General features: G+C 54.9%; 2 protein-coding genes across 12 annotated transcripts in view; one reads left to right on the top strand and one right to left on the bottom strand.

The window, feature by feature from the left end:
• Nucleotides 1-1,300: 1,300 nt before the first annotated feature.
• On the top strand, nucleotides 1,301-7,554 carry TIMM22 (translocase of inner mitochondrial membrane 22). 6 transcript variants are annotated; one of them, XM_027518052.1, is made up of 4 exons: nucleotides 1,301-1,758; nucleotides 3,606-3,802; nucleotides 4,361-4,486; nucleotides 6,232-6,500. In XM_027518052.1, the coding sequence occupies exons 1-4, from the start codon at nucleotides 1,521-1,523 to the stop codon at nucleotides 6,244-6,246; spliced, it is 576 nt and encodes a 191-aa protein (XP_027373853.1). In that variant the 5' UTR covers nucleotides 1,301-1,520; the 3' UTR covers nucleotides 6,247-6,500. The 6 variants fall into 6 exon arrangements, with proteins under 6 accessions (XP_027373853.1, XP_027373852.1, XP_027373854.1 ...); XM_027518051.1 differs by lacking the exon at nucleotides 6,232-6,500 and adding an exon at nucleotides 5,602-6,065; XM_027518053.1 differs by lacking the exon at nucleotides 6,232-6,500 and adding an exon at nucleotides 5,006-5,047 and having other exon boundaries at nucleotides 1,302-1,758.
• A 1,397-nt stretch (nucleotides 7,555-8,951) lies between these two features.
• ABR (ABR, RhoGEF and GTPase activating protein) overlaps nucleotides 8,952-27,781 on the bottom strand; it is a 187,977-nt gene continuing 169,147 nt past the window's right edge. For 3 of the 6 annotated variants that reach the window (XM_027518044.1, XM_027518047.1, XM_027518048.1), the window contains 7 exons: nucleotides 18,034-18,093; nucleotides 17,694-17,803; nucleotides 16,833-16,972; nucleotides 15,563-15,697; nucleotides 14,419-14,524; nucleotides 12,162-12,309; nucleotides 10,595-11,592 (listed from right to left, as the gene is read on the bottom strand). In XM_027518044.1, coding sequence (XP_027373845.1) covers nucleotides 11,503-11,592; nucleotides 12,162-12,309; nucleotides 14,419-14,524; nucleotides 15,563-15,697; nucleotides 16,833-16,972; nucleotides 17,694-17,803; nucleotides 18,034-18,093 — 789 coding nt within the window. In that variant the 3' untranslated portion in view covers nucleotides 10,595-11,502. Of the gene's footprint in view, nucleotides 11,593-12,161; nucleotides 12,310-14,418; nucleotides 14,525-15,562; nucleotides 15,698-16,832; nucleotides 16,973-17,693; nucleotides 17,804-18,033; nucleotides 18,094-27,781 lie in introns of all 6 variants that reach the window. The other 3 variants (XM_027518042.1, XM_027518043.1, XM_027518046.1) reach the window with 3 other exon arrangements.

The raw sequence follows: 27,781 nt of genomic DNA, 5'->3' as shown, positions 1-27,781 counted from the left end.
ACTCAACAGCTGGGAAGCTACCAGTTAGGATGAGTGGGTTCATGGTCTGGTGGGAGCTGAAGCAGGGTGAACTGTAGGTTCTGCCTGGTGACACAGACAACTCTGGCTGCCAAAGGGGTCTCTCAGTCTCTGTTGACTGGCTACCCTCCCCATCTTCTGTTTCCATTTATGTTTCTCTTAGCTGATACAACCAGATATGCTGCAAGTCTGGATCAATACAATAGTTTGGGATCCATTTTGGTACCACAGAAACTACTGGGTTCATACACGGTGCTATCTCTCAGTTAACCTCCAGGTTCTGAGTTTGCAAGCTAGTAAACACTTCAGCTGATTCAGCATAATATAAGTGGCTTTCACCGCAATGCTAGTGCCACATCGTCAACTCCATTGACAACAACTGGCTGGAGGGAGTAGCAGCCTCGGCCTCCCTCGCTCTCCATCTGGCCATAACCACCTCGTGCTTAAACTCGGCTAGTTTCACTAATTTTTTTTTGGCTGCGCGGCTTGAGAGATTTTTAATTCCCCCATCAGGGCTGGAACCAGGGCTCTGGGAAGTGAAACACGGAGTCCTGAGAAGGCAATGGCACCCCACTCCAGTACTCTTGCCTGGAAAATCCCATGGACGGAGGAGCCTGGTGGGCTGCAGGCCATGGGGTCGCTGAGGGTCGGACACGACTGAGCGACTTCACTTTCACTTTCATGCATTGGAGAAGGAAATGGCAACCCACTCCAGTGTTCTTGCCTGGAGAATCCCAGGGACGGGGGAGCCTGGTGGGCTGCTGTCTATGGGGTCGCACAATCGGATACGACTGAAGCGACTTAGCAGCAGCAACAAGCAGTGGATAGCCAGGGGATTTCCTTTTTTTTTTTCTTCTTTTTTTGTCTTAAACTTCACTCATTTGTTCACTCATTTTTTTGGCCCCTTCTCTCTCCCCTCAACGGCTCAATTACTGAATAAAACATTTATTCCTTACATTCATACCACGTTTTCATGTTAATTTGCAAAGCACCTCACCCCATCCGCATCTCACAACACACTCTGGGAATTTCTAGGCTGGAAAGACAGTGGCGAGGCGCGCGCACCCCCTGCTGGTGCCCCGGCACGCTGCAGCCTTCCTGCCCTCCCGCCCGGCAGGAGCTCGAGAGGTGGCGGAGACGCGCGTACCCGCGCAGGGCTTCCTGGGAAATGTCTGGGGTGTAAGTGTCTCAGAACTACAAATTCCAGTACGCCCCGCGTGCAGCCGCGAAGAGGGCGCTGTCTGGTGATTCGAAATCTTTTGTCAGTGTCGTTAGGAATGACTCACAAGCTTGACTCAGTATTCACAGGAGGTTTTGGGAGAACATGATAGCTCTTCCGCCGGGTGTGCACGAACGGACTTGACTTCCGCGGCTTCCTCGAGCTCGCTCGGTGTGGCGAATCTGCCGTTGCGGCACGGTGGCTGGGCGCGCAAGGCCCGACGGGAAGCTTGTGGAATCTGCTGCGGGAAGAAGAACGCCAGGTTTCCTGGGCAGCCACAGTCATGGCAGCGACCGCCCCCAAGGCTGGGGGATCCGCACCTGAGGCGGCGGCTTCCGCCGAAGCTCCGCTGCAGTACAGCCTTCTTCTGCAGTACTTGGTGGGCGACAAGCGTCAGCCCCGGCTCCTGGAGCCTGGGAGCCTGGGCGGGATCCCGAGTCCAGCCAAGAGTGAGGAGCAGAAGATGATCGAGAGGGCGATGGAAAGCTGTGCCTTCAAGGCTGCATTGGCCTGCGTGGGAGGTGAGGCGGGGCCAAGGGCCCCTTGGGAGGCTGAGGGCTTGGGCTGCAGCGGGGTCCACTGCTCAGAAGACCACGCACCTAGGAGGCGAGGGGGCCCTGGGCCGCGACCTTGACCCACCCCCGCCTGTTAGTGAACTTGAGCAGCGCCTCCCTAGACCCCGAGGTTGGCTTTCGCCTCTGGAAATTCGATCAGAGAATCGGTCCTGGGTCGGGACCTGGGGATTATAAAATGGTTGACTTCATTCATTCATTCATTCGTTCGCTATAAAATAATTACTTTTCAGCAAATTATTACTGAGCAGCTGTCACGTGCCAGGCGGTGGAAAGACAGAATGAGAGACAAGAGCCTTGTTCTCATGAAGCTAATATTTTAACATATACAGAAAGGAGAGTGTTGAGAAGGAGGACAGTGCTGCAGACCTGGGGCGCAGCACTTGCAAAGGTCTGGCCGGAAGTGACTTCAGGCTAGAAAAAACAGAAAGGCCAGTGAGCTCAGTGTGACTAGACAGCTGGAACGAGGGGGAAAGAAGTCTGGACTTGGCATGTTTTTGTTTTGTTTTTTAATCCTTTGAGGATTTGAGAATGTAGGCGTCCCTTCTGTGTGCTAAGAGGCTGATATTTGCAGGTGAGTTGAAGTCTCATTGAAATGAAAGGAAATTAAGAAACGAATATAGTGAGGGTGGAAACGTGAAGTTGAGCAGAAAGAAGAAAGATCTTTTTGTTTGGGAGAGGTGAGACTGGAGCTTGTGTCTTGAAGGATTAAGAGAATGAGGGTAGACAAAGAGAAATGGCATTTCAAGTTGGGGTGGAGTGGTGCAGGTTGAGCTTTTTGCCTGTAGGCATTAGGGCAGTCATTGATGGGTTTTTAGAGTTACCAAGAGCTTGATGACTCATGGTGGAGTGTGCAAAGGGAAGGAAAGTCAGTAGGCAGGGAGACCATATAGGGAATTTGCTAGACTGAAGCTCAGTGAGACATGGACTGGGTCTTTGTTCATCATTGTGTTCTACCCTAGATCTCTTACATATCTTATTGAAATAATGAGTGAGTCTTTGTAGGGCTCCAGGGTGGAAGTGATGAAGGCCCTAGGCTGGATGATAATTGTGGACTTAGTGTCACAGGAGGGAGCAGAGGAACAGCCTTAAGTGCGCCTGAAGTTTGGCGCGGGAGTGACTGAAGAACAGGAGCCGTGAGCTGGGAGGTCTGGAGGGGAGGTGTCCATGATTTCGTTGAACACATACTGACCTTGAGGTGGCGAGAGGACATCCATGTGGAAATGTCCAGCAGGCTCAGGAAGGTCAGCTGTGGACCACAGTGTGGCATTTGCCGTTTGGGAACTTTGTGACCCTAGGGAAGTTAGTTTACCTCTCTGAGCCTCAGTTTCTTCGACTACAGAAAGGAATGGAAAATGGTATCTACCTCACAGGATTACTGCAAGGAATAAGTAAGGCTGGGACAGTTAAGTGTCAATGATTGGTATATGGTACTTACGAAATGACTTTTATGAATGTCACCATTGTCAAGGGAGTGATTTGCAAAGTTGATACCTGAACTTGAGGGTTTACGTGTGAGAGTGTAGAGAGAGAAAGAGGGTTAAAGATGGAATCTTGAAGAATGTTAGAAAATGAAAGGAGGAAGAAATACAAAAAGAGTCAGAGAAGCAGCTGCCAACTAGATCGACCTTGGATTTTGTAATGTGGAAACCAGGCCAGTGGAGAGTTTCTGAGGCAAGAAGGGGACGGGGTATCCTCTTCACTGGCGGCCATCCAAAAGGTGCAATTTGAGTATGACCCTATTACAGTCATCTGAAAAACGTGCCAAGGAAATCTTCATCTCTGTTCATTTTTAGGATTTGTCTTGGGAGGTGCATTTGGGGTGTTCACCGCTGGCATCGATACCAACGTGGGCTTTGACCCTAAGGATCCTTACCGCACGCCGACAGCCAGAGAAGTTCTTAAAGACATGGGCCAGAGAGGAATGTCCTATGCCAAAAATTTTGCCATTGTGGGCGCCATGTTTTCTTGCACTGAATGTTTGGTAGAATCTGTAAGTGTCCCTGCCTCCTGAGAAAGCCTTGCCTGTTTCCATCCTGTGAGTTCTCAAGAGAAATACCCAGTGCTACTAGAAAGCAGGTCAGAGGTGTCCGATACTCGCTAGATTCAGTTTCCATTAAATAGTCCCTAATGTACACTTGTGAATTTATGATTTGGGCTTGCCTTATTTTTTGTTTTTATAGGCCAGAAGTTGGCTAATTATTTTTTTACTATTGCTTTTGGCTGCACCTCATGGCTTGTAGTGTCTTAGTTCCCCAACCAGGGGTGGAACCCGGGCCCCTTGCAATGGAAGCAAGCATGGGGTCCTAAGGATTGGATCACCAGAGAATTCCTGGTTAATAATTTTAAAGAAGACTTACTGGGGAACCTGAGAAGAGATTCTGATTACTTCTCAAATGTGACACTTGGCTCAGCGCTTTGGTACCGTGTGCAGGAAGCATTTGTGAACACGTTCAAATTTTAGGAATTATACTTTTGAAAGAAAAAAAGATAGGTTTCCTTTGGGGAGGGACTAAATTAGCCAGCTAGAAACCCTGTCTTTTTTCCTTAGTTTCCTTGTCTGGCTTGTTTCTTTGGCTCTGAACTGCTCTTCTCCACCCACAGTACCGGGGAAAATCAGATTGGAAGAACAGTGTCATTAGTGGCTGCATCACTGGAGGAGCCATTGGTTTCAGAGGTTAGTAAACAATTCTCACATGCTTTTCTTTGTGGCCTTGGACAACATGCTGAAGTTGAGATTTCCAAACACATGAGTGTTCCAATGACAGCTCAAGGCATATGTGGAACTTGATATTCTCCTCTCCTGACAAGTAAATCACATTTTCTGTGTTAACTCAATTTTGGAAACTTCTAGTATCTAGATCAAGGTTTCTGATCCTTGGCATTGATGACATTTTGGACCAGAGGAGTGTTTGCTGGCCCAGGGGAGTTTTGTTCCTGGCCTCTCCCCACTAGATGCCAGTAGCACCCCCTAGTGGTGACAAGTAGAAGTGTTTCCAGTGTACCTTGGGGGACAAATCAGTCAGTTCAGTCGCGTCCAACTCTTTGTGACCCTATGAACCGCAGCACGCCAGGACCCCCTGTCCATCACCAACTCCCGGAGTCCACCCAAACCCATGTCCATTGAGTCGGTGATGCCATCCAGCCATCTCATCCTCTGTCGTCCCCTCCTCCTCCCGCCCCCAATCCCTCCCAGTATTAGGGTCTTCTCCAGTGAGTCCTCTACACATGAGGTGGCCAAAGTATTGAAGTTTCAGCTTCAACACCGGTCCTTCCAATGAACACCCCGGGCTGATCTCCTTTAGGATGGACTGGTTGGATCTTCTTTAGAAAAGGCAGAGGAACAGAGATCAAATTGCCAACATTAGCTGGATCATCAAAAAAGCAAGAGAGTTCCAGAAAAACATCTATTTCTGCTTTATTGACTATGCCAAAGCCTTTGACTGTGTGGATCACAATAAACTGTGAAAAATTCTGAAAGAAACGGGCATACCAGACCATCTGACCTACCTCTTGAGAAACCTGTATGCAGGTCAGGAAGCAACAGTTAGAACTGAACATGGAACAACAGACTGGTTCCAAATAGGAAAAGGAGTACTTCAGGCTGTATATTGTCACCCTGCTTATTTAACTTATATGCAGACTACATCATGAGAAACGCTAGGGGACAAATAGCCCCAGGTGAAACCCATGGAGAACTATATCTATCTTAGAATAAAGAACTGTCCCCATATTGAACATATGGGAAGAACTCATAATAATAAGTAATCTCTGGAATGTGTTGCTCTTCAGGATAGAACAGAAGCATAGCTGGACCCCATTCAGCCCTGGGAAGCCCGTTTGTCCAAACAGCAAGCTCTGCTTAACTTTCAGCTCCACGCATTTCAAACAGGCATCTTTCTTCATACTGTGCAGTAGTCATTTTAATTCTATATATAAGTTCTCACAGTAATGTTTTTGCAGTTTAGGGTTCTTAGATCTTCACCCTTTGAAAGCCAAATATAGGTATCCTAGAAATGTTGGATTATCTACTGTAAGCAACCAAGAAACTGGTTCCCTGCCACTTCTCCCTGTTGGCGTATCTATCAAGAGTGCAGAGCAGGGCGTCAGTGACTTAACTTCCCCAACAGTGTCTGTCACTGGGCCACTCTCCATCTGCTGTGCCCAGACCTACCCAAAGCAAAAAGGCTGTTTTCTCATTTTCTGAAAGGCAGGATGATTTTCTGTCATTAAAACCTGATTCTCCTCCTCACACAGCCATTTGTGATTTATGGCGTAACTTCTTTGGTCTTCCCATCTCTCAGCTTTGTCAGGGCCTTTGAGAGGCTCAGCTCCCTCTGGGATTGCTTTGATCACCTTCCCAGGAATTTATTCCATAAACAAATCAGAGTAACAGGCCATATGCTTTCACTTGATTCCAAGGGCTGGTTCTGTTAACCACTTTCCTGCCTGTGAGGAGCTGTTTTCACGAGACTAGAAATCGCAGTTCTTTGGAATGAGAAACTTAAACGAACATACAGTTAGATAAAAAGCACACTGGATCAGCTCGTGTGCACAGCCTCACTGAAGTCTTCCAGCTCTGCTATGCTGAACGACTGAGAACATGTTCACCAGCTTCTTTACATCTCTAAGTACCCAGACTCTTCCTGAGTGCAGCTTGACCCAGCGTCTCTCACCACAGGTAATGTCATTTGTGTTTGCTTTACAGCTGGCTTGAAGGCTGGGGTCATCGGCTGTGGAGGTTTCGCTGCTTTCTCCGCTGCGATTGACTATTACCTACGGTGAGAACACTGGTGTCCGGCAAGGACAATGGCAGCCCAAGATCAAGGCTGCTCTGTGGAGGGCAGTTTCTGCACCACTCCAGGGCACTTGCTTCAGAGACTGAAGACATTTGTTTTCTCTCACATAGTTGGTGTTGTGAGGGAGCCGCCTGGCTACAACCGGCTACCTCTGAGCAGCCATGCTCTCTGCACCTGGACTCGAGCCAGTCTGTGCAGGGTAGATGCCATGCCAGACTCTCTTTTGGGCAGTCAAGGAGTCAGCGTGTAGACCTGTAGGAACTGAGTCCCACAAAGGTTCAGCCCGAAGCCTCTGGTGCTGTGGGGATGGAGGGGACTTGACCCACGCCTGCAGCCACCCATCTCAGACCTCAGGGCAGGGCCGAGTGGAGCCGTGCTGTCCGACCGGTCGTGTCATTTTGTTGAGTGCCCTGCTATCCTTGTTATATAGATGTATGTGTATATGTATTTATATTACAGTTCAGAAGTTTGGCTTATTTTTATTTTCAAATTCCACAACTCCCCAAAATAGTACCAGGTGGCCCAAAGATTGAACATCCAAAGAGAAAGCATGAGCCAGCTCCTGAGAAGTCTGGGAATGCTCGACTCCCAGGGTCCGCAGAGCAGCGTTATCCTGAGATTGCTGCAGTGGCCCAGACTTCCGCTGAAGAAGCCTGGCCTAACCGTGTCCTAGGACGCAGTGACATTCCACGCGTAACCCTGCTGGCCTCGTCTGCGAAACCCTCGGGCTGGCCGGTGGGAACGTCCGCGGTCTGAGCCACATGTGGGTGTTCTGCCCTGACCATCCGCCCAGGCCCGCCTCAAGGACAGACTGTGAGGGTTGTGTTGCTGTGGTCATCCTGATGACCCAGTTACAACCAGACTGTTCAGGAGCTGCTCACCAGCACCCTGTTCCTCTGATGTCAGGGGTTTGTTCCTTACTTAAACATTGGTGTTTTTGACTTGACCTGGTAGCCTTTCTCTGACAGTAGCAGCTCAGCCTAATTGTGTGCTATACACAAAAAAAGCGCCCTTTTACAATCGGGACCTGCTGCAGATGCTGCGTTGCTCTGGTGCCTTGGTGGTGGGGTGAAGATGAACTTAAGACCAGCAGGGAGCACGGTGGGGGCCTGTAATTCCAGCCGCCTGCAGCCAGTGGTCTTATCTCCTGTATCCCACTAGAGTCATTCCTGTGCCTTTTTTGGCTGTCTCCCCCACTGTGGGCTGTCTTCTAAACCTTAACCAGAACTCAGACTCAGCTGAACCATCTAGACATCCTGAGTGTGTGTGTGTGAGTGTGTGTGTGTACATGAGTGATGATGTCAAGCCCAGCTGGTAACACCTTCCTCTGGCCTTGTCTGCTGTTGCCTTTGGAATGAGCATGAGCTAGTGCACAAGGCTCGTGCCCTTCTCAGGGGGAGGAGGTGGAGTAGTTCTATAGAATGCCTGTCCCAGTCTCGGTCAAGAGGCTTCACTGCTGCTAGGCTGCCTGGAGAATCCTCACAGGTCTGAGAACAAATGTTGGAGTGGGTCCTCCACTGTCCCTAAACAAGGCACCTGTAAGCAGTTAGAGCAAGCGCAGACACTCTTACCTGCCACCTGTCAGCAGTGCCAGAAGCCTGGCGTCTACAATCCAGTCTAGCGCATGGGGTCAAACGACCAAGAACAAGCACCGCTGCCCTCGAGACTGCCTTGGGAATGACGAGTCCTGGGCTGTCAGTAGCCGTCAGTTCAATAAGCCAAGCATTGTCCACTCTGACTATTCAGTCAGGAGAGGAGATGAATAGTTTCCTGTTTTAGATGGCTTAGGAGGCAGTATGAGCTCATAAACCAAACACCAATTTTCAGAGACATCTGTTCCCGATCTCCAGAATAAACACAGTGTCCAATGGCTGAGGCTGGTGGGAGCCGACATTAACCCCGCTAGCTCTCCTGAGGGAGGCTGGGACCTCTAGAGGATCCAGCCTCCCCAACAGAGATTAGGCCAGCAGGCTGCCCCAAAGACCTGCAATTTCCAAGGAAATTGTAGAGATGTTTGCATAAAATAAACTCCACTTGAATAGACAACTTCCTGCCATCTCTGAGGCATATTGATGGCCAGGTCTCTGGTGGGGCATTTGTATTTTCATGAAAAGAACTGGCTGGTGACAGCTGCGGGCATTTGTGAAAGAGCAAGGCGAGGGCGTGGGCTCATCTCCCAAACTGCCATGGTCCCCACAGGCCGAAGGGACGCACCAGGGGGAGTTCACTAGTAAGGAGATTCTTGGAAACTCACATCTGGATGCAGCTGGAAGAGTTAAATATTTAGATTGGTGATCTTCCCTGGACTCCCGGGAACACAAACGTCCACACCGCAGGGCTGAGTTGTGTGCAAATATCAGGGCTTTGCAGGTTTTTTTTTTTTTTATTAACATTTTCCTCTCACGTGGCTTACATCAATTTATAATAATCTACATAAGTTGAAACAGAACATAGACCAAAGAAAAATATATCCTTACCAACTTATGAAAGTCAAATATTAATGAAGGGTCCCATCATACCTGTAACAGCACAACACCGGCAGCCCGCAGCCATCGCCAGCAAGGACAGGTGTGTGGATTCCTGTAGCCTGTCTGTGGGCTCCTGTCGGCACAGCCTGCCCTGCTGGGCACAATGGCTGGGATTCTGTACAGTCCCTGTCGCTCAGGAGAACCCATGGGCTGTTCCTCAGCGCAGCTTAGTCCAGGTCTGGTACCCACCCCTCCTGGTTCTGGGGGTCGTTGATAAATATGCTGAGCCTTTCCCATTTCTCAGCCCTTCCAGCCTTCCTCCCATTCTCATCACCTAAGAGGTTGGGGGGCTGCAGTAGCTACCTGACGCTGAAGGTGGGAGGCACCTGTTAGGGGCTGTAAATAGCTCTAGGTGGGGCTCCAATTCATTCCAGTTAGTGGCCGTGGAAGCAAGAACCTTCCAGGCCACCTGCCGGCTCCCGAGTGTCGAGCAGGCTCCAGGGATGGTCAGACATGGGGGATGTTCAGACTGCAGCATTCTTTCTCCACCTGTGGCCCAAGCCCTTCATCTTAGGGAGTGGGGCTCCTCGCTCAGCTGCTTAGCAGGCAGCCAGGGCGTCAGTACCTCTCTCCTCTTGGGCATCTATCCTCCGATGTGCACAGAATGTGTACCGGTCTGCCCACGCCGGGGCCACAGGTGTAAACGAGACAAGAACGGGGCCTTCCTTTCACTGAGCCGGTACTAAGGCTTCAGGGCCCCAAACCCTTCTTTAAAACCGCCCTGAGCTCAAGCTATGGGGAGCTCTTCTCCCCAACCCCCAGGGCTTGGAATCTAGTCTCAGGAGAGCCAGGGAGCCCTGTCCTGTAGCTCCAGCCCCTGCTGCCAGGGCTCTCTCCTCCCAGGTGAACTGCTGGAGGCTGGCAGCGCTGCTCAGGAGAGAAGAAACTGCACATTGCAGGCGCTTCTCTCTCCTTTCCAGTACTGAGCAGCGGCCCTCAACATGGGGATAGGACCCTGCGGATGAGTCGAGCATCCACCACCAGGGTCCCCTGCAAAACCCAGTCCCGAGACAGGCAGGTACCTGGCACACCCCAACTCCTAGAGTTCCCCCGAGTTCACCCACCAGGCTGCGTTCAGAAGCCAGGGGCAGGAGGCAGCACCATGACGGCTGGCTACTGCTGGACCGCGCCTGACTTTCCCAGGCCCTGGGGCGCACGTGGCCGTGGGGGCTGCCCCATGGCAGTGCTTGGCTGTGGAGTGTGTAACGTCTAAGGCAAAGGTACCACGAGGTATGGGAGGCACCAGGAAGGGCTAGCCCTCTCGGACGGAGCCTGCCTGTTTCGAGACGTCTGCTTCAGCCCTCGTGGTTGCCCTCCCAGAAGCCTGGCTCCACCAGAAAAGCCGCCATGACAACTCCTTGCTCCCAGCCCAGGATGCCCAGCACTCCCTGGCACTCCTCTCAACAGCCCCCTTGCTCTGTCTCCTTGGCAACCTGACTCTCCCACCTCCCCCGATTCTTTCCTGACCCTCTAGCTGCCTTAACAGCAGGTCTCTGGTGAGTCTCTACACTCAAAATAGAACAGCAGGAGAAAAACTGAAAAGCAGGAGAAGAAACAGTCAAAGGCGCCTCACGGGGATTGGAGACAGAACAGACACACCCCAGAAACGGAGGTTCTCAGGTGGAAAAAATCCCAGCAATCTGCTCTCCAGCCTGTGCTGAGCCGAGGATCAGTGCAAGTCTGTCTCCTTGTCCAACATTTGCACAGGCAGCAAGGCGGACAGGCGCGCCTCCACAGGTGGGGGGCGGCAGCATCAGACCGGTTGCCCCCCGCCACCGCTGCCCAAGGCCGCCTCAGAACTTTCGAGGTGATGGGTCAAAAACCAAAGCTGCAAATGCATGCAGGCAGGCTTGGGGCGGGGCGGGGGGGGGGGAGGATGGGGCAGAGGAAGACCGAGGGGAGGCCGCCAGGAGACTGCGATCTGGGAGCAGGGCCAAGAGAGGCGAAGCTGGCAGCAGTTACAGAGCGCAAAATAAAAGCCTTTGGACCGGACTCAGGAGGAAAGAAAGTGTTGGAGGAAATCAAAGAACAAAGCAGGCTGCCTGTGTGCCCACACCGGGTCGGCCACTACCTTTTCTGCATGACAAATAGACGTAAAACAATTCCCGAACAGCACGGAGCATTAGACACGACTAGAGGAACGGAGGGCAGAGCCGGGGTGCGTGGCGGGGCCGGGGCCGGGTCGGCTGGCTTTGTACAAGGTGGCACAAAAGATACACGTCTTCCAGTTCTTGGAAATCTGTGTCCCTTGGAGTGTGGAGCGCTGGGTTTGGGAGTTCTCTATTGCAGTCCTTCAAGTCTGGGTTGGGTCCCTGGCTGGAGAGGCTGGCTCGGAGCTGCCCTCCCACAGCCGCTCCCACCTCGGGCTACACGTCAGTGGAGAAGTACAGTGTGTTCCGCTTCAGTTCTGCGAAGGAGATGGGAGGATGCTGCAGGTAGTAGAGGAGGACCTGGACCTGTGGGGAGACAGGGGAGACTGAGGCTGGGGTCCTCACCCCGAGGGCTTCCTCCGACCCGCTGAAAAGACACGCTGTCTGGCCTGGGCTCCTGTGGCTCCCCGCTTCCCCTCTGGCTGGCTCCAGCCACTTACCCTTCCCTGGAAGCCCAGGTGTGGCTGCCCGTTTGTGGCAGTAGGGGGTGATGCAGGGCAGAGGGCAGGGTGTCCAGGGCCACTTCCCCAACCTCAGTCCTGTTCCAGACCAGACCCTGCCCTGGGTCTCACCGGGCTCCCCCCAACTTCCACACATGAGGGCAAGGCCCCAGATTTTCCTGACACCCCTGGGTTTGCTTCCCGAGGCTCAGGCAGCTCCTGGGACTGCAACCAGTATCTGGGACACCCATCCTCTGGGCTCTTGGTCCAGATGCCTACTTTTTAGCAAGACCATCCAGAGCCCTGACTCCTTGGTGGCATCCTACAGATCCATCAGCCCCGCTGCTCAGGATAGGAGGCGGGTAGGAGTCCACCACTCAGGGGGGGCTCGTTTGACCCCTGCACCTGCCACAGGCCCGTGCAGCATGGAGGTACCTGCGCCATGACATCGTGAGACCAGATGTCGGCAGCCGATGTGAGGTGTGCTTTGCTCTCCACTTCCGAGGGTCTCAGTAACGTGGGGCCAAACACGGTAGCCAGGTTGTGAAGGGACATTTTGTTGACGGGCTCCTTCTCAGCAACCCTGAAAGGGACGGGAGGGGCGGAAACACAAGTCACGTCTGGCCGCCACGTGGAGCTCCAGACCCTTGGCTAATATTGCTCCTGGGAGGATTCCCCGAGGGGGTCACTAGCCCGCCCTCTCCTGAGGGTAGAGACTGCTCCGTGAGGAGGGGACTCAGCCAAGGGCCCATGTTCCCAGCTACGTTCCAGTACATTCCACTGACAGATTCCCAGCTCCTGGGCCACCCCCTGAACTGATGGTAAACTGCGAGAGCCAGAAGGACCCACTCCAACTCTCCCTTGCCTCAGAGAGACTATTACAGGCCCAAGAACTTTCCCTGTAATAACTCATGCTTGTCACAAGCAAGCCTTTGGGTAGGTAACAGTTTCATCCCCCCTGGAGAGATGAAGAAACCAGAGTACAGAGAGGTCAAATGGCCTGCCCAAGGTGACCCAGCAGGTGGCAGAGCAGGGATCCGAACCCAAGAGGTCTGCTTCCTGAGCCCATGCTCTTCCCCACCCTGTGCGCTGTCCACAATCAGCCCAGCCGTGGAGAGGGGCCCAGAGGAGGAGTCCCAGGGGGCGGAGGCCAAAGGCCAGAGGCTCTGCCTGCTGCGCTGTGGCAGGAACATCCCTCGTCACAGATGGAGCCCAGGGGCTGTCCTCCCAAGCTTTTCCAGAAGGGTCTGCCTCCTGGGATCCCGGAGCTGCCTCCTGGATCCTCCTCTGCTTCTCTTGCATGATCAGCCAGATGTCTGTAGCTTATTTCCCGAGTGACAGCAGGGGCTGCCATCTGGGGCTGGTGTCCAGCAGGCTCGGTACCACCCAACACATCAGAGACCCTGCACCTCCCCCCGATCCCAGGCAATGTTTTGGGGTGAGACCCAGCCGCCCCAGGCAGCACCTCTGACCCCAACTCCCACTGCAGCATCACCCCACCCTCCAGGCAGGAGCCGTGGATGCGCCTGCTGAGCGCCTTGGAAACGAGCAAACACTGCCATGCCAGGAGGCAGCTGTGCAGCTGGCCCTGCCCCTCACCAAACACACACACACACACACACGCACGCCAGGCGCCCAGATGTGGGAACAGACTGTGCCCGGTTCCCAGGGTGGAAAACCTAATGAATTTTCCTCCCCACTCCTCTGTGTGTCCTCCCCACAGTGCTCGCCAAACTATCTGGGGATTGGTTGGGACCTTGGTCCCAGCCAAACCAGAGGGAAAATGTCTCATAATGGGAAAAACAAGACGGCAGCCCAGGCGTTCCCAGGTCTCCGCTGGCCCTCCAGAGCCTGGCCTGGCCTGGCCAAGCCGCCACCGGGGGCCTGAGGGCTCAGAGCCCCTCACCGGGGGTGCCCTGGTCCTGGATGGCAAGTGGATTTAAGGGACGCCTGGGGACGTCTCCTCCCCACTCACACCTGGGGCCAGTCCTGGGCTCCAAAGTGAGTGACGAGGTCACAGTCAGGGCTAGCTTCCGTTCCTAACTTAGGTGGTGTCAGCTTTGGCAGCTCTTGGTTTGACCGGACTGTGGAAGGGGCAGAGCAGAAGGTGGGATGGACCACAGTTTAGAGATGTGGACTCCAAGGGCAGAGCTACTGGTAAACCCAAGCAAGTCCCCATCGAGCTGGGGACTCAGATTCCCTACCTGTTTGATGAGGTGTGGGTCAAGACCAGTGGGCTTCAGGCTTTTCGGACTGTGACCCATAATAACACACACGCTTTACACGATCATCCAGCACACGCAACCAGAGTAACTGAACAGAACAACATGCACGCTTGCCCTCTGCAGTGCACCCTGGGGCTGTCTCTCCTACTCTGTTTAAAAAATACTAAGTGGACTGAGTGGCCTACTGACTGGAAACTCCACCTACAGTCCTTGGCTCTAGCCCTGCCTCTCTAACTGTTCTATGGCCAATATTTGAGGTGGCCCCTGGGATCCAAATATTTCTCCAAACAGAAGAATCTGAATGCCAAGAATCTGAAGGGCAAACTCTCACCTGGCTGCGGTGGCCCAGAAGAGACCAGCACCCACAAGGAGGTGCCCAGGATGTGGCTTCCCAGGGCACGTGTCCTGCCCAGCTGGAGCCCGCCCCCCCTCCACCCCCCGGACTGGGCAGGGCCCCTGCCCATTACCTTTTCAAGTGTTCCAGCAGGAATAGGAAGGTGATGAGGTTGGGGTCGGGCAGGGAGCGGAGCAGATGCATCATGCAGTTCTCCTTGGCAGCAGGATCTGACAGGGCTGCAGGGACACGAGGGGTTGGGGTGGGGCTGGGCTCCGGGCGGGGAGGCCTTGGCCAGCACCCTGGGGTCAGGAGGCTGCGGGACCCTGGGGTCAGGAGGCTGAGGGAGCCTGGGGGGAAAGCCTGGGCTGCTAGGGGTCAGGGGGGCAGACCCAGCAGGGATGGGGCTGGTATTTTCCCAGGGGTGGGCTATTAACAGGCTTCTGCAGGAGGCCCCACTCATGACCTGGAACCCAGCCAGGAGGCGGGCAGGTGGGGAGCAGACACCCTTCTTCCCTGCAGGGTGTGGGCCTGTGGGGCTGGAGCCACTCCACCCCTGGTCTGTAAGGATACAAGGATGCCCCTGGCGTCAATGTTCTTTTTTTTCAGCTGCGCCACTCGGCTTGCAGGATCTTGGTTCTCCAACCAGGGATGGAAACCAGGCCCTGGACAGTGAGGGGCACAGAGCCCTAACCACTGGACCACCAGGGAATTAACTCCCTAAATGTTCTCTTTTTTAAGCACTTCTGATGCCAGAGCCTGCCAGCGGCCCGCCTTCCGCTGGCTCTTCATTCCACTGACTGGCCCAAAAGAAGGCGAGGCAGGAGGGATGCGCCCAGGCCTGGATCTGGCCCAGCTTGGGGGGAGGCCACAGTCCTGCCAGGCAGGGCCCTTGGCTTCCTCCCAACCCTGGGCATGGGTCAGAGAAGAGAGCGCGCTCTTCTGGAAGGCTCGGTACCGCCGTGTCGAGTGCACTCCAGGCTCGCTTCTCCCTGGGCCTGGACCCCACACCCTCGGGGCAGATTTCCCTGGTCCTAGGGCTTCTAAACAAGGAGGTCAGCGTCCAAGGAGGAAGCACAGAGGGCAGCCCCGAGGAGAGATGGGCAGGGGTAGAGTGGGCCCAGCCTCTGGAGCACCAGAAGGCCATGTGGGCCCAAGGCACAGAGCAGATGGACATGCCAGGTCGGGGGTGGGCAGGTGGGCACAGATATCTCATTCTCTCTGCTGGTCAGGGAGGCCTGGCTCAGCCTAGCCCTCAGACCCCCGCCGCTGCTCACCGATGCCCTCCATGAAGGCGGGATACAGTCGGTCTGTGAGGAGGGGCTCGGGCAGCTCCCGGAAGTAGAGCTTGAGGGTGCCGGCAATGGCATTGATGTCCATGTCGCTCAGCATCAGCAGGATGTCCTTGTTATCTGTGGGGGCGGCGGGAGGGCAGGGGCTGTGCTGGCTGAGCCACCTCCCACCCCCATGCAGCCCTCAGCGGGACAGGGAGCCCCGATCTGTCCCCCCATCCACCCTGAGACAGCCTGCTTGGGGCATGCACCCCCAACCCACTCTGTCTCTGGTCTGGTCTCCCCAGCAAAGGCAGGATGTAGGTAGTGCCCACAGGTGGTCTGTGACTCAGCTCCGTGGGGGAGAAGGGGAGGGGAGCACAGTTCACCATCCAGAGTCCTGGAGCCACATTCACACCGCGTGTCACATGCCCCCCTTCCAGCTGCAGTCTCCCCGCCGCTAAGCCCCTCTCTGGAAGGCACTGCGCATTTTTATGCCTAAAATCATGTTCTGACAAAGCCTTGGCTTCCGGGTGGCATAGAGGAGCCATGTGCCAGCCTGTCCCCAGCTTACCCCCCACCCCCAGGTTCCCTGAACATGTCTGCTTGGCAGCTGCCTGGAGACACCCACCAGACCCCCTCTCAGCTCCCACAGGATCAGCACTGCCCAGCCAGTTCAGGGGTCCTGACTGCTAGCAATGCTGTTGCTGCAGCCTGAACGGCAAGATGGGGGAAAGAACCAGAAAGGTCAGGCCCTCCCACCGAGGGGCTCAGTCAAAGTGAAAGGTAGCAGCGCCTCTCCCAAAGGGCACTGGGGAACCGCAGAAGGTGGGGGTGCCAGAGCCAGCCAGCCCGGCTGAAAGCTCTTTAGTTTCCCTGCAGCCTGGGAGGCCAGCAACAAAGCCAGGAACACAGACTCTGGAGTCAGCAAGATCCGAGTTTAAATCAGGCTCAAAGCTTATGAACTGAGTAATCCTGAGCAAGGTACTTGGCCTTTCTGAGGCTCTGCTTCCTTATCTGTAGCAACGGAGGCAAGACTGGAGGGCAACGGATTACATGAGAAAATGCAGGGCAGGCCCATGTCACAAGGACTCAGCAATGGTCCACCCCATGCCATGCCGGGCCAGAGTGTACAGTCCAAGGCTCCTCTGCCATCGGCTAGTCAGGGTCTTTCCATGGAGAAGCCTCCTGCTTTCGTTACGCTCTCCCACCAGCTCTAGGAACCTGCCGGAGCGCCCCCTCCCCACAACCACCGGGCTGGGCCTCCCAGACTCACTGGCATCAAAGACGGCCTTCAGCGCCTGGATGTCTGTGGCCACCCCTGATATCCGGTAGATGCCAACTTCCTCGATGCCCCGCTTCTCCACCTCCTCCACACACTGCCGCACGATGTAGGGCACCTTGGAGCGCTCCCGCCTGGGGGTGGGGGTGGGGTAAGGATGTGAGGGGAGGGAGGGGAAGGGGGCCCCCAGTGATCCCTGCATGCAGCCCCTCCCTCTCTGCAAACCGTGGCCTTGGAGCGTTTTGGCCTCTGGTATCAGGAGATGGGGGACAAGGAAAGGGCTGAGAAAGAGGCCATGCTGCCACCCACCACCCGCCGCCACCGCCCACCCCAGGCCTGGGTGCTGAGGGACAGCAGGGGCAAAGGCAGGAAGTTTTAGGAGATCAAAGCCTGAAGTAAGAGCTTTCCTCAGAACAGAGGGTTCATATTTAAATACTAAGGGGGACCCAGTGGGTCACCTACAGAGCAGGGTGGGCCAGACCCTGAAGACAAAGGGAGGGGAGGGGGCTGAAGGATGCCTTCTCCTGGGGGGCAGCCACTTCTGGATTCCAGCCGGCCGCTGCCACACCAAGACACAGATGTACATCTGTCATATCTCCCCACTTATTACAGGATGCTGAGAATCTGGGGTTTTCACGTGCAACCTCCCAGTGTCTTTAAGTGCTGGCTCATTTATTTCTAAAGCACTGTGTGAGGCAGGGAACACACTTCTGCTGGCCACTTTTGCCCATCCAAGTGGCCGTTGTGACTACTGAACTGGAGGGTGACTGCTGGTGTGCCAGACATGGGTGGGGGGCCTGGAAGGCGGGGGCCCTGGAGAGCGGGGCTGGCAGGGACCCCAGACGCAGCACCTACTTGGTCACCACGCTGATCTTCACACCGAAGACGCCGCTCTGCTTTTTGGAGGGGGTCCTCTTCAGGCTCATGTCTCGGCTAGTGAATTTCATGGAGAATTCCACTTTGATCTGGTTGGGGGCAAGGCAGGCACAACCCCCCAGGGCATGAGTGCCCAAGGAGTGCCCCCCAACACAGGGGCCCCCCAGGACTGCACCCGGGGGCTCCCTGAAACACTCACAGGGTGGGAATGGGAAGGGTGCAGGTAGAGGAGAGGGGGGAGGGACAGCACCCCAGGGCACCAGCCAGAGGCTCGGCCGCCCACCCACTGTGCAGACACTTCCAGTCTCGCCCGACTCACCCCATTCATCTCAATCACATCGGTGTGCCAGTTCTTGGTTTCTACAGTTTGTGGATCCAGCTGCAGAGAAAGAAAGAGAAGGTGAGAAAGAGAGAGAGGTAACAGCAGAGACCAAACCAGAGCACCTCCCTGCTCCTCAGGCTCAGACGTTGGCTAAAAGTTCAGGAAGATGGAACTGGGGGCTGATGCTCATCTTGACATCAGTCCTTCAGAGGCTCCACGCCCCAGGTCCTTCCTGCCCGTTAGTGAAGGATTCCCCCAACTCTGGGAAGGAGGTGGGGTGCGCTCTTAGACGCATTCACCCATCACCTCTCATTCACTCCTGACCCTGCCCTGGGAGAGGTGTACTATCACCCCATTTCACGGATGCACAAACTAAGGCTCACAGTCTATCAGAAACTTGCTCAACTGCCTGTATTGGGGTCAGGAACGCTGCGGGCACAGCCCATGTACCTGGAGGTGGTAAACAGGAGGCGGTGCCACGCAGAAGTAAAGAAGAGCCCTGGGTCTGAACCCCAGCTCAGCCACTTCTGGCCGGGTGACCTTGGGAAGTTTCTACCTTGCTAAGCCTCATTTGTTTGGTCTGTTCATTGCCAGTAAAGACCCTGCCTTGCTGGATTATTGTGAAGACTCATTTAGATAACAGGTAAGTGGCTGGTCTCCCAGGAAGCAAACACGCTGTAGAGGGGGCCCCCAAACTGGGCAGGAGCCCCAGGGAGGTGGAGATGGCAGGGGAGGCCCAGAGGTATCCCTCGCAGGTGACCAAACAGGGCTCGTTCCTCTGGCTCAGGGGCCTTCGAATGTTTTTCCTTGTCCATCCATAAACTGACTTGGAAAAACAATGTACACCCTGGCACATTTTTAAGTCAACATCTGAATATTTCCAAATCAAGTTTAAATAGCTGCAAAGAACATAATTTCCAGAATAATGTAAATATTTACATCTTGAAACAAAACTGTTACATCATTCTCTTAAATGTATTCAGTGGAATCCAAAAGCCATAGTGATTTGATACTCACCATCATCCATTTAAAAAACACATAAACAAGTTCTCTTTCCCTCGTAGAAACCTGTAACATTCCTTTTTCTCCTTGATTTTGTGTTTCTAGTCTATTTCACCCAAAGAATTATGCCCTCGTTTGTGTTTTTCTTTTTTAAAGTCTTTTATTCTTCACCCTATTATATTTTGCTTCAACGAAAACATCTGTGTAAATACAAACGAGAAATTTCCTGAAACCACAAGGCTCCAAATGTTCAAAACATATTCTGGATTCACTATTACAATGATCAGCAGTATGTAATAAAAAATTTAACCAACATATTCAAAATTTTAATAAACATTCAGCAGCAAAGTACCATTTTGGTGGAGCTACATCTCTTAATGAGATTGGGTAGAGTGCTTTTTCTGTTTTAGTTCGTGTATGTACATGCATATTATTTTTTACTAGGGTGAAATGGGGTTTCAGTTCAATACTTTTATTTTTTTGGTTTGGTTTTTTAAGATGTAAAAGATGAAACATCTGCTCACATAAAACAGATGGGGCTCAAAATAGTTTTTTGGGTTTTTTGTGGCCGCATTGTACAGCATGCAGGATCCTAGTTCCCAGACCAGGGACTGAACGCCCCCTTCCTGCAGTGGAAGCACAGTCTTCATTTCTGGACCACCAGGGAAGTCCTTTTTTTCCTTTCGTTTTTGAAAATAGTTTCATTATAGCAATGTTTGCATTTCTTTAACCTCTTTCCTCGGTGTTTGCTTTAAATTGCATATTATCAATATTTATTTTAAATGGTCTCTCAGCTGACAATTCTGCCACTTTGGTGGAAACAAAAAACCGGAAATTACGTGATTTGTGAAAGGATCAGAAACCCAGCCTTTTGAGTCTTTTACCTTCTCAACTCCCACATCAACATTTTAAGGGGCCCCCCTGTTGTCACCGAGGGGCCCTGGGAGCCCTGGGCAGGGGTCTCCAGGGGGCCTTGGGCTCCTCTGCAGAGCAAGGGGTGGGGTAAGGCCATTCGCTGGTGAGTCACTTTTGGGGCAGCAGCACTTACGGGAGCTGAGGATCTGCAAGCTGATTCTCTTAGAATGCTCCTGCCCTCGTACCCCTGGATGACTCCCACCCCCAGGGCCTATATAGCATAGTCTGAACACTTCTGTTCTAACAGTCCCCTCACTAGAGTCTGGGTCCGCCCAGCGTGGCCTGGGCCCTGGGGCTTCTAACAGCTCGAGGTATTGGTAAGTCTTCTCCCCATCTTCTATCACCACATACCTGCTGGGGATGGGGGCACCTAAGCCTGCAATGGGGTCTGGGGGCCTGCATCTGAGCCCAGGCCCTGCCTCCGGCTGGCAGTCCCCTGCCCGGAGAAGGGAGGAAGTGGAGAACAGGACAGACGGAGAGCCGTGTGGAGAGGACCGAGCATCTCCTCAAACATGCAAAGGAAGAGTGCGGGGCTCACTGGCTGGCTGCTGCCCCAGCCCTCTATTCTGGAAGGCCCCTGGAACCTCCCTCCCCTAACCTTTATGTCCCACAGCCTGTGGCACGGGCTGCCCCTGACAGCTTCTTTGTCGCCTCCAGAATGCCAGGTCTTGGACACAGAGCCTCAGGGCATCCCCAGCCCTGTCCTCCATCAGTGACCACCTGGAGCAGAGAGATCTCCACTGCCCTCTGCCGGCGGAGGCGGCTGCTGCCCTTGGGGGACACACTCTGGAACAACCACCCCCTTCTCATGTAGGTCTCTCCTGGCATCAGCGTAAACCTCAAGTCAATTCCGTGGTCCTGGCCCCTAGGGCCCCTCCCCTGCCCTAGCTCCCCCGGGGTTGGACCTGAAGTGGCATGAGGACACAGCCCAGGCGGGGAAAGTGCAAGGACTGAGAATAAGACTGATCTGGGTCAAAATGTCCACTCTTCTACTCAACTGTGCGAATCTGGGCAGGTCACTTAACTGGAACCTCAGTTTCCCCACGGTGGGGCAGGGTGTCCACACCTGCCTCAGTGTTGCTATGGAAAACAGTAACACTGACCGGATATGTTGTAAGCATTTCCTGTAAGTCTGGCTCCAGGACAAACCCCTTACTTACAGCATCTTGCTCAATCATCAGGCCCATGAGGTACAAGTCCTCCTAGCTGTTTCCATTCTACAGATGAGAACACTGAGGCTTTAAAAGAATGAGGAGTATGCCCACTGCCACATGTCTAGGAAGTGAGAGCTGGCGTGCAAATTCAAGTCTCCCTGACTCAGCTTGGCTAGACCTGCAAGGTCTCATGTACAGCACCCAGCCTGGCGCCTTCGCCTCTGGCAGCTGCTGTGATCAGTGTTTATCTGGAAGGGAGACATGAGGCCTCCACCGTCTGGCACCACAGGCTGACCTGGGGGCTGGCAGGTCGTCTCCAGTACGATTCTTTCATTCCTTCCCTCCCCCTCGCTTCTGTTCCAAATGCCAAGTAGCAACCCCATGTGTTCCTGGAAGCATCTGAGACAGGACCTTCGCAAGCCTGATGCGAAGGCTTAGTCCCAGCCCTGTTTCTTCCCGAGAGCCCTCTCAGGTTAACTCCAGGCCTCAGGGATGCTCACTCCCCTCTGCCTCCCTGCCACACTACCACCCTGTCCCCTGGACCGTTTGCTGTTGCTGCAGTCTGTCCCAGGCCAGGTCTGGGTAAGGTGGCACCGTCACGTTTCGCCGTGAGTCCCATCACCACCCTATTCCAGACTTCCCTCTGCAGGTGCGGCCCTGGCACCCGCGGTGGGGAGGGCGACCCAGCCCCTCAGCGCCCCGACAACGCAGCCCTGTCTCCTGGGAGGCCAGCACAACTCCAGAAATCAAGTCTATTTCAGGATGTCATTTAAATACAGAGAAGGGAGGGTGCAGAGTAGAGACGGACATGGCACATTTTCCAGAGAAATGATGCTGTCTGAACTGCTGTGGTTATTTATAACCCCTGGGAAAAGTGGACTTTGCTATTTCCTGATTAGATTAGTGCTGGGGGCGGAGGAGCCAGCCTCCTGGATGTCAGTGGATAGGAACATCGATGGCTCACCATCCAGTCCCAGCAGATAGGTGCCGTCCCCTCACCTGGGGACCAGGTACCAGGGGGACACTAGATCACCTGCGGGAACGAGACAGGCTGGGGAGATCCCCCATCAAAGAGCGCCTCCTTCACCACACAGGTCACAAAAATGCCACGGGCCCACCCCCAGGGAGCACAGGCAGGAGACAGAAGCAGGTCCCAGAACATCCTGGAGAACGTTACCAATGAGTGGCCGAACACAGTCTCTGGGAGCGGCTCAACCATGTCCTTTCTGCCTTTGCCTTTAGACCTGGTGAGGTCTTGGCTGCATGTTCAGACCTCTCCCAAGGAGAACCTGCTGCCCTCTGGGACTGATATCCCCCAAAGAACCGCCATCCCCCAAGGGAAGGCCGCATCCCAGGCAAGGTGTCTACAGAGTCTCCCAGAGAACCGGCAGGTGGCTGGGAGGCCACCTTCCCCTCTTGGCGTCAGCAGCCTCACGTTCAGGACAGGAAATGGGCTCCCCAGACTGGCAGGGGGCTCAGAGGAGGCTGCCCTGTGGGCACCCAAACCCCCTCCGGGTGGTGGGTGCCACCTTCATTTCAGAAATGCCCTCAGGGGTTAAGCCCTTCCTCCTGCCCGTTTCTCCCCAACCTGGGACAGGAGACCCCCAAAGCCCTCCCTCTCTCTGGCTCGAGGGCTGTTCACGGCCATCTCCCAGTGCCTGGGAGGCATCAGTGAATTTGGGGGCCCCGTTCCTGCTCCCTCGAGTCAGAGTCCTTCTGACAGTGGGCACTGTCCCCCCACCATCCCACACTCCCTCCACCACGCAGCTCGCTCAACCCTCTCCTGGTGATTTCTGCTGCCGCCCCTTCCCCCACTCCTATCCCGGGCCTCACGTGGGCGCCTTTAATCCACGAGGAGGGGGCAGGGGAGGGGGGCGGTGAGCCGTCAGAACTGGCAGCTGCCATCCCAGCAGAGGGGGGCGCAGAGCAGCGGTGGTTACTTTGGCAGCTTACGTGGGGGGCTTGCAGGTGACAGGGGCCCCCACCTCCCTGCCTACAGCCCCGTGGCGCTGAGCCCCTTCCCTCAGCGTATCACTGTCATCTCCCCAGCACAAGCCCCACAAGTCCTGAGGAGCCCGCCTCCCTGGGCCCTCTCCCACCCTTTCTTTCACTGAGCACATGCTCTGCCCTCTGCACCCAGGGCCTGGCATCCGGGCCCTGTCCTGGGCGGTGGCGTGGACTTCACTCGAAGCCCAGAGTTGTTTTTAGGGCTACTGAAAATTAAGTGCAGTGACCCAGCATGGCCAAAGCTGTCACCCTCACAGGTGAACGGGACACTGAATAGAAAGCAGAGGCGGGACTTTCCCTGGCGATCCAGGGGTTAAGAATCCGCCTGCCAATGCAGGGGACACGGGTTCGATCCTGGTCCAGGAAGGTTCCACACACACCATGGGACAAGGAAGGCCACGTGCCACAACACTGAGCCCGCACACCTAGAGCCGTGCTCCACGTCAAGAGAAGCCACCACGAGACGCTGATGCGGCGCAATACAGAGTAGCCCCCGCTCACCACACCTAAGAAGGCCCACACGCAGCAACGAAAACCCAGTGCAGTCAAAATGAATAAACAACTTAACACACAGAAGGCAGAGGTGTGTGGCTGTGTCTTGGGGAACGGAGGCTGAGCGCTGGGTCGTGAAGACCAGGCCCTGAGCCAGGTGTGTTGTCTGATGGGCGTACACTTCCCGGGGCTCCCGGTCAGTGGCCACGGTGGCGGTCCTGGCTGGCCTTCCCCTGCCCTCCCCAAAGTGCATCCACACGCTCTGGGCTGGTCCTCCTGGGACACTGAAGCCAGCCTGTCATTGGGGCAGACCACAAGCGTGAGCGGCATGGGCTGGCAACGGGCCGAACAATGGCGCTGCAAAGAGCCTGCCTCCCTGCCCCCTCACCCCCCGGGAGGGCACTGGAGCTTCTGTCAACGTGGCCATTCGAGAGACACTTGCAGAGAGGCAGGGCGGAGCAGGAGGGGGGCGTCGGGCCTGCACCCTGCTGTGTTAGGGGGAGACCAGGGTCAGGCTCAGTAAACTCACCGTTTTCCCAGAGGCCAGGCCCCCCACCATAAGGCCAAGCAAGCTGTGTCCCCCTGCCCCCCGGCCCCGCCCTGCAGGGTGAGCTACTGACGGCTTGTGGCACTGGCATGAGGCCACTTGGCCTCTGCTCGCCTCCCCTCCCCCCAGAACTTTGAAGTTCCCAGAGGCCCACGTATGAAGGGGTCGGCAGCTCTGAATGTGGCTTTTATTGAAGCCAGGTTAGCACCCATGGTGACCCGCGTTTCAGGGCTCAGCCTGCCCTGCGCTGCCATCGAGCCCTCAGGCTGAAACTTGGAGTGGGCACATCTCTCCCCGAGCCTTGGGGCCCCGGCCTCCAATGCCCGCCCTGCCTGCAGACTTCACTCCAGAATGAGGCCTGTAACCAACAGCCAGGAAGCTGCCCCGCCCCAGCTCAGGGACACCAGCTGGGTCACTCTTAGGAAAAGGAACTGGTCAGGGCTAAATCAGGGCTTCCCAGGGGGCACTAGTAGTCAAGAACCCGCCTGCCAATGCAGAAAACATAAGAGATAAGAGTCCCATCCCTGGGCTGGGAAGATCCCCTGGAGGAGAGTATGGCAACCTACTCCAGTATTCTTGCCTGGAGAATCCCATGGACAGAGGAGCCTGGGGGGCTACAGTCCAGGGGGTCACAAGAGTAAGGACACGACTGAAGCAACTGAACATGCACACACAGGGCTAAGGAAACACAGAGGCAGCCCCCAGCAGCTCTGTCTCCAAAGGGAAGGGGCCACCTTAGAGGTCAGAGTCCCAAGCAAGAGGCTCCCCGAGGTACATCCGGGGAGTGTCACGCTGCGGCCACAGAGAGGACAAGGGCTTCTGGGACTGCTGTGGGCTCAGGGGCCTGCCTCTGGACTTGGAGCGGTTTGGTAAGAATTACGAAAAGTCCTCCTCTGAAACTGACCTCATCCTCTCTGCCCCTCCATGAACACTGTCTGGGCACAGAGCCTGCTGGTGGGAACGAGGCACAGCAATCCCCCAGCCTGTGCCCACTCTGAGGGGCCCCTTGGTGGATTCTCCCCAGGTCCTCCCCACTTGCAGGCTCAGCTTGCGAGGTGGGGCTCCACACCTCCGGAAGCTCCCCACCCAGGGCACACAGCCTTGATCCCGATGGGGCTCTGTGACCAACCAGGACAATGAAGAAACGGCCGAAAACTCAAGTGAGCCCTGGGTTGCACAGGGGCATGAGCGGTGAAAGCACTTCCTGCACTAAGCCACTCATGGGACCTCATCATGTCACCCTCTAAGCCTATCAGCATCTTGGGAATTATCACATCGAGAGATAAGAATGATGTCTGGAACTCAGTACATGCTCAAAACGTGTCTGCATCACTAAAATTGGGCTTAACCTCCCCAGTGGCTTCCCACCACACTTAGATTAAAAGCCCAGCTCCTCCGAGGCCGCTGCCCACTCTGTCCAAGGTCATTTCTATGCTCCATGCAGCCTCTCTCTGCCTCCAAACACACCATGGTTGCCCCAGTTCAGGGTTTTCACCTCTGCCTGGAAGGCACCCTTCCCAGATCTTTCAAGAATCTGTGTCATTTAAGTCTTAGTTCAAAATTATTTTTTCAAGTGAGGCCTCTCCCCTCCGCTTTGCTCTCTGATCTGTTACCCAATTTTATCTTCCTCACAGTACTTGTGCAGCATGAAATGATCTCATCTATTGCCTGACTAATCCTATGGACAGAAAATTCCATGAGAGTAAGGCCTCTCTGCCCTGGGCCGCCTCTGCAGTGCCCAGCACATGAGGGTGCCCCATCAGTATTCCAAGGCCAAATGAATGAATCGGGGTATATAGGCTGGAGAAAGCAATGTCCTTAAGCCAGGGGTCCTTCGGGACAGGGGTTGAGAAGCCCCACACTCCTGCTCACCTCTCTCCTCCTGTGGTCAGTGAATGGCTGGCTGTGGCCCAGGGGTAGCCCTGTGACCTCTTCCACCCAGACTTTCCCAGCGTGTTGAGAGTTTTAAGGCTTAGGCGTAGGAATCTTGAGACGTGGCCAAAATCATCATATGAACTGGATCTAGGAGATCATCCTGTTCAGATCCTTCTTATACTGAGGCCAGAGAACCAGAGAGGTGAAGAGATTTGCCCAAGGTCACACAGCAACTTAAGACAGTAGACTCAGGATTAGAAAAACAAGGCCTCGTGACTCCCAGTGGCCCAATGCCTTTCTTTCTTCTGGCCTCCTGGATTGGAGGTGGGGGTGCTCCAAGGAGGGGGCCAGAGCACAGAGGGGACACTCAGGCATTCAAGGGGAAGAGGAGCTGTAGCTGCCATGGGACCCTGGCTCTGGTCACCGTTCAGCAGAGAGGGGGTCCAGCTTCTGGCTCAGGCATGAGTCCCACGTTCTCTTAGCCAAAGCAGAATCAGGGAAACCACTGTGGGGCTCCCTGGAGAAGGCAATGGCAACCCACTCCAGTGCTCTCGCCTGGAAAATCCCAGGGACAGAGGAGCCTGGCAGGCTATAGTCCATGGGGTTGCAAAGGGCTGGACACGACTGAGCGCTGAGGGACTAGGGGGCCTCCTGGCCTCTCTGCAGCAGAGTTCCCCTAGCACTCCACGGTCACTTCCCACCTCTCTATGCCCACCTTTGGGGGTGGGGGGGGCAGGGAAAATGGGGCCTTAGTCTAAGGCTCACTAGGATCCAGGCTGACTCTGGCTTTCTCCTGGGGATTGGGGCAGGAGGCTCCAGATATGGGGATGTGTGTTCCTTTGGGTGCTAAGAAGACATCAGAACACAACTCCCAGTGAGATTTGATAGGGAAAAGGAAGCCCAAACAGCACCTGCTGATTAGCTCCCGATAATCTGGGCAGACGGCAAGGCCACTCAGCAGAGGACTGGGCCTGGCCAGACTTGTGTGCCCTGACCCGCACCTGGCAACTCCCCCAAATGGACACCTGCAGAAGTTTCTGGGCTCTTCCCAAAATATCTGCTCTCCTGGGGCTTCGCGACCTCTGGCTAGTTCTGCACTACTGGGCTTGGGCAGCACTGGCAGACTCAGCTCCTGCTGGGCTGAAGCCATTCAAAAGCCAGGGGCACCAAGCCCGGCATGGCTGCCTGGCCAAGCCACCTGCGGACTGTGGAGATGCTGGAGAGGGCTGGCGCCCCTTCTAACCTCCCCAGGAGCCAAGAGACAGCAGCTTGCCAAGTGCACTAAGAGCAGGGGCTCCTCCTCTGTGAAGGGATCTGTGACCTCAGAAACAGCACAGGATAGTGGGAGTCGTTCAGTCGTGTCCGACTCTGTGTGACCCCCTGGACTGTAGCCCACTAGGCTCCTCCGTCCATGGGATTTTCCAGGCAAGAACACTGGAGTGGGCTGCCATTTCCTTCTCCGGGGGTTCTTCCTGACCCAGGGATCAAACCCTGATCTCTTGCACTGCAGGCAGATTCTTCACCATCTGAGCCACCAGGGAAGCCCGAAACAGCAGAGAGTTTGTGCATGCATCTGGCTTTGGGCCTAGGCAGGGCTCCATAATTGTCATCAGATTCTCTGAGTGGAGGACTCCTGCTCTGTGGAATCAAACAGGCCTCTTGGGAGCCAGCTTCAGGGAGAAGTGGGAGCAGTAGGGGTCCGGAGACCACCTGTGAGGCCCCAGGAGTAAGATCTTCTCCCTCTGGGGAATAT

Source organism: Bos indicus x Bos taurus, chromosome 19 (assembly GCF_003369695.1).
Source record: "Bos indicus x Bos taurus breed Angus x Brahman F1 hybrid chromosome 19, Bos_hybrid_MaternalHap_v2.0, whole genome shotgun sequence".
Lineage (NCBI taxonomy): Eukaryota > Metazoa > Chordata > Mammalia > Artiodactyla > Bovidae > Bos > Bos indicus x Bos taurus.
Note: the sequence above shows the minus strand (reverse complement) of the source record. Positions and strands in the feature narration are given on the sequence as shown.

What these genes read in the sequence shown, in the direction of transcription:
- TIMM22 (XM_027518049.1), top strand. Translation starts at nt 1,521, where the DNA reads ATGGCAGCGACCGCCCCCAAGGCTGGGGGATCCGCACCTGAGGCGGCG. An exon ending in TGCATTGGCCTGCGTGGGAG is followed by an intron (nt 1,759 to 3,605) that starts GTGAGGCGGGGC and finishes GTTCATTTTTAG; the next exon opens with GATTTGTCTTGGGAGGTGCA. An exon ending in AGGAGCCATTGGTTTCAGAG is followed by an intron (nt 4,487 to 6,517) that starts GTTAGTAAACAA and finishes TTTGCTTTACAG; the next exon opens with CTGGCTTGAAGGCTGGGGTC.